This window comes from Solanum lycopersicum, chromosome 1, assembly GCF_036512215.1.
Source record: "Solanum lycopersicum chromosome 1, SLM_r2.1".
In the NCBI taxonomy this organism is placed as follows: Eukaryota; Viridiplantae; Streptophyta; class Magnoliopsida; order Solanales; family Solanaceae; genus Solanum; species Solanum lycopersicum.
The window spans coordinates 73,223,121-73,226,056 of record NC_090800.1 but is presented as its reverse complement, the minus strand read 5'-3'; the positions used below and the strand labels follow the sequence as shown (position 1 = coordinate 73,226,056).

Sequence of the window (2,936 nt, the reverse complement as noted above, 5' to 3'; positions counted from 1 at the left end):
CTTTTGAAGATTAGTGAAAACGATTGAAAATTCTGTGAGACAGGTCGTGGTTTTACTCCCTTAAGCAAGGAGGTTTCCACGTAAAATCATTGTGTTGATTTTACTGCATTTAACTTTCTGGTTTTATTCATTAGTGTAGTAAGGGACCTGGTCCATTACTTTGTTAAGTGAAAGGCATATATTCTATCAAGTGGTATCAGAGCAGGCACTATCTATTAGGTTAACACCAAGGAAGTGATATTTGCTCTAGAATGGCTGCTCCGCTTAATCTCGAAGAAGGTCAGTCATCAACAAGACCTCCCCGTTTCAATGGACATTTCTACAGTTGGTGGAAAGTTAGAATGCACGATTACCTCATGGCTGAAGACAGCGAGTTATGGGATACTGTACTTGGTGGACCGTTTATTCCGATGATGGGTGAAAAGGATGGAGAGCAAACTAGTCTTGTTCCAAAGCCTAGACAGAAATACGACGAAGCTGATAGAAAAAAGATTGAAAAGGGCTACAAAGCTAAAACTCTTTTTGTCTGTGGGATAGGACCTGATGAGTTCAACAAGGTGTCAGTTTGTGAGTCTGCTAAGGAAATTTGGGACTGTTTGAAGACTGCACATGAAGGAACTGAACAAGTCAAAGAATCAAAGATTGACATGCTTACCTCACGATATGAGAACTTCAAAATGAAGGAAGGAAAAACAATTCATGATATGTTCACAAAATTGTCTTCCATTACAAATGAGCTGTGAAGTCTTGGTGAACCTATAAGCATGAGCAAACAAGTCAGAAAGATACTTCGAATTCTTCCAAAATCTTGGGAAAGCAAGGTTGATGCATTACAGAAGCCAAAGATTTCAAGGTGCTGACTATGGATGCTTTGATTGGAAATCTGAAGACACATGAGATGAATCGAAACTACGATTCATCAAAGAAGGAAGCCAAGAAGGATAAGTCATTGATGCTGAAGTACAAATCAGATGAAGATTCCAGTGATGATGATATGGCATATCTCATCAGCAGATTTCAAAAAATTGTAAGAAAAAACAAAGTTTATAAAAGAGGAATAAATGGTACTCGAAATGCTAATCAAGGTGATACATGCTACAAGTGTGGAAAAGTTGGGCACTTTATCAGAGAGTGTCCTCTGCTCAAGAATGAAAACAAGGAACATAAAAAACCAAGAAGTGACAAAGAGAATAGAAGGGGCCTAGTACTCTGTAAAAGAGATCAAAAAGTTGCTGCAGATTTGGTGGTCAAAAAGTCTCTTGCTGCATGGGGTGATTCTTCAAGTGATTCAGAAGACCCTGATGAACCAAAAGATGTGTCTATGGTGGCTGTACATGAGGAGGAAACCATTTTCAATGAAATCTTTGCTCTCATGGCTCATACAGAAAATAAAGAAGAGGACAACCAGGTAACTCTTCTTGATATGAAAAAAGACTTGGATAAATATTCTCTTAAAAAATTGAGAACAATGGCAAAAGTCATGATTGATTCTGTAATCGAGTTAACATCTGAAAGAGACACCATGAATGCTGAACTTGACAGTTTAACTGCAAACAAAGTTAAACTTGAATAGAAAATGTAAAGAATGGTGTCTCTAGAGTCTGATAATACTGAACTTAAGAACCAGTTGAATCAGATAACTGAAGAAGCTGAAAAGCTAAACGGAATGTCAAATGGTTTACAAGCTGAAATTCAAGAAAAATTGAAAAACTCTAAGAAAAAACTTGGTCTGTCGCTGGAAAAGAGCAACAAATTAGAAAAGTATATTGTCAAACTTAAGGAATAACTTGAAAAATAAATTAAGTGGACAAAATCCTAAAAGTTACTGTCAAATGCAACAAATCAAAGTAATTTCAATAAGAAAGGAGTAGGAAGTTTGAACGTCACTCCTCCTTATAATCCTCACAGTAAGTATGTGTTTGTGTCTGACAATCTACTATGTCTTCATTGTGGTAAAATGGGCATTTAAAGGGAGAGTGTGCTAGCTGGAGGAACTCCTATGAAAGACTCTCTAATTATGCTGAAAGGCAAAATTTACCAAAAGAGAGACCTGGTCCTCCAAAGCATGTTTCAACTCACATATTTTCAAAGAAAAAATCTGTCATTGCTCCAATTTCCTTTGTTAGAAAGCTTCAAAATCTACCCTATTGTACTAAATACAATCTAATCACTCCTTTTTCTGTCTTCTGAGAACTCAAATTGAAATGGGTTCCCAAGCTAAACAAGTGATTCTTGGTGCAGGTGAGTGAGAGGAGCAGCAGTCAATGTTGGTATATGGACAGTGGATGCTCTAACCATATGACTGGTGATGTAAAAAACTTCCTCTCACTCAAGACACTTCAAGGAGGAGGTGTATCTTTTGGTGACGGAAAGAAGGGGTACATTTTGGGAGTTGGCAAAGTGGGAAGATCTCTTGAAGATTCAATTGACAATGTGTATCATGTGGATGGGTTGAAGTACAATTTGTTGAGTGTGTCTCAAATCTGTGACAAAGGAAATGAAATCAAATTTACTTCTGAGAAGTGCACTGTGGTGAGTCTAACTACAAAGAAGGTAATTCTCACTGCACACAGAAGTAAAAATATGTATGTGGCCAACTTAGAAACGTCTCATGGAGATGACCTGACATGTCTTAGTGCTCAGAATGAGAATGCTGATCTTTGGCATCGTAGCTGGGGCATGTAAGCTCATCTTTATTGAACAAACTAATTTCTAAGGACCTGGTCCAAGGTCTGCCAAAGTTGAAGTTTGCTGAAAATAAAATCTGTGAAGCTTGTGTTAAAGGAAAACAAATCAGATCATCCTTTAAGACCAAAAAGCAAGTAACATCATCAAGAACACTAGAGCTGCTTCACATGGGCCTGTGTGGACCCTTAAAGGTTCAAAGCAGAAATGACAAGAAGTACATTTTGGTGATTGTTGATGATTACTCGAGA

At 37.6% G+C, this 2,936-nt stretch overlaps 1 protein-coding gene across 1 annotated transcript; it reads left to right on the top strand.

The window, feature by feature from the left end:
* Positions 1–251: 251 nt before the first annotated feature.
* Positions 252–743, top strand: LOC138347180 (uncharacterized). Its single transcript, XM_069294817.1, has one exon. The coding sequence runs from the start codon at positions 252–254 to the stop codon at positions 741–743; it is 492 nt and encodes a 163-aa protein (XP_069150918.1).
* The last annotated feature ends 2,193 nt before the right edge of the window (positions 744–2,936 follow it).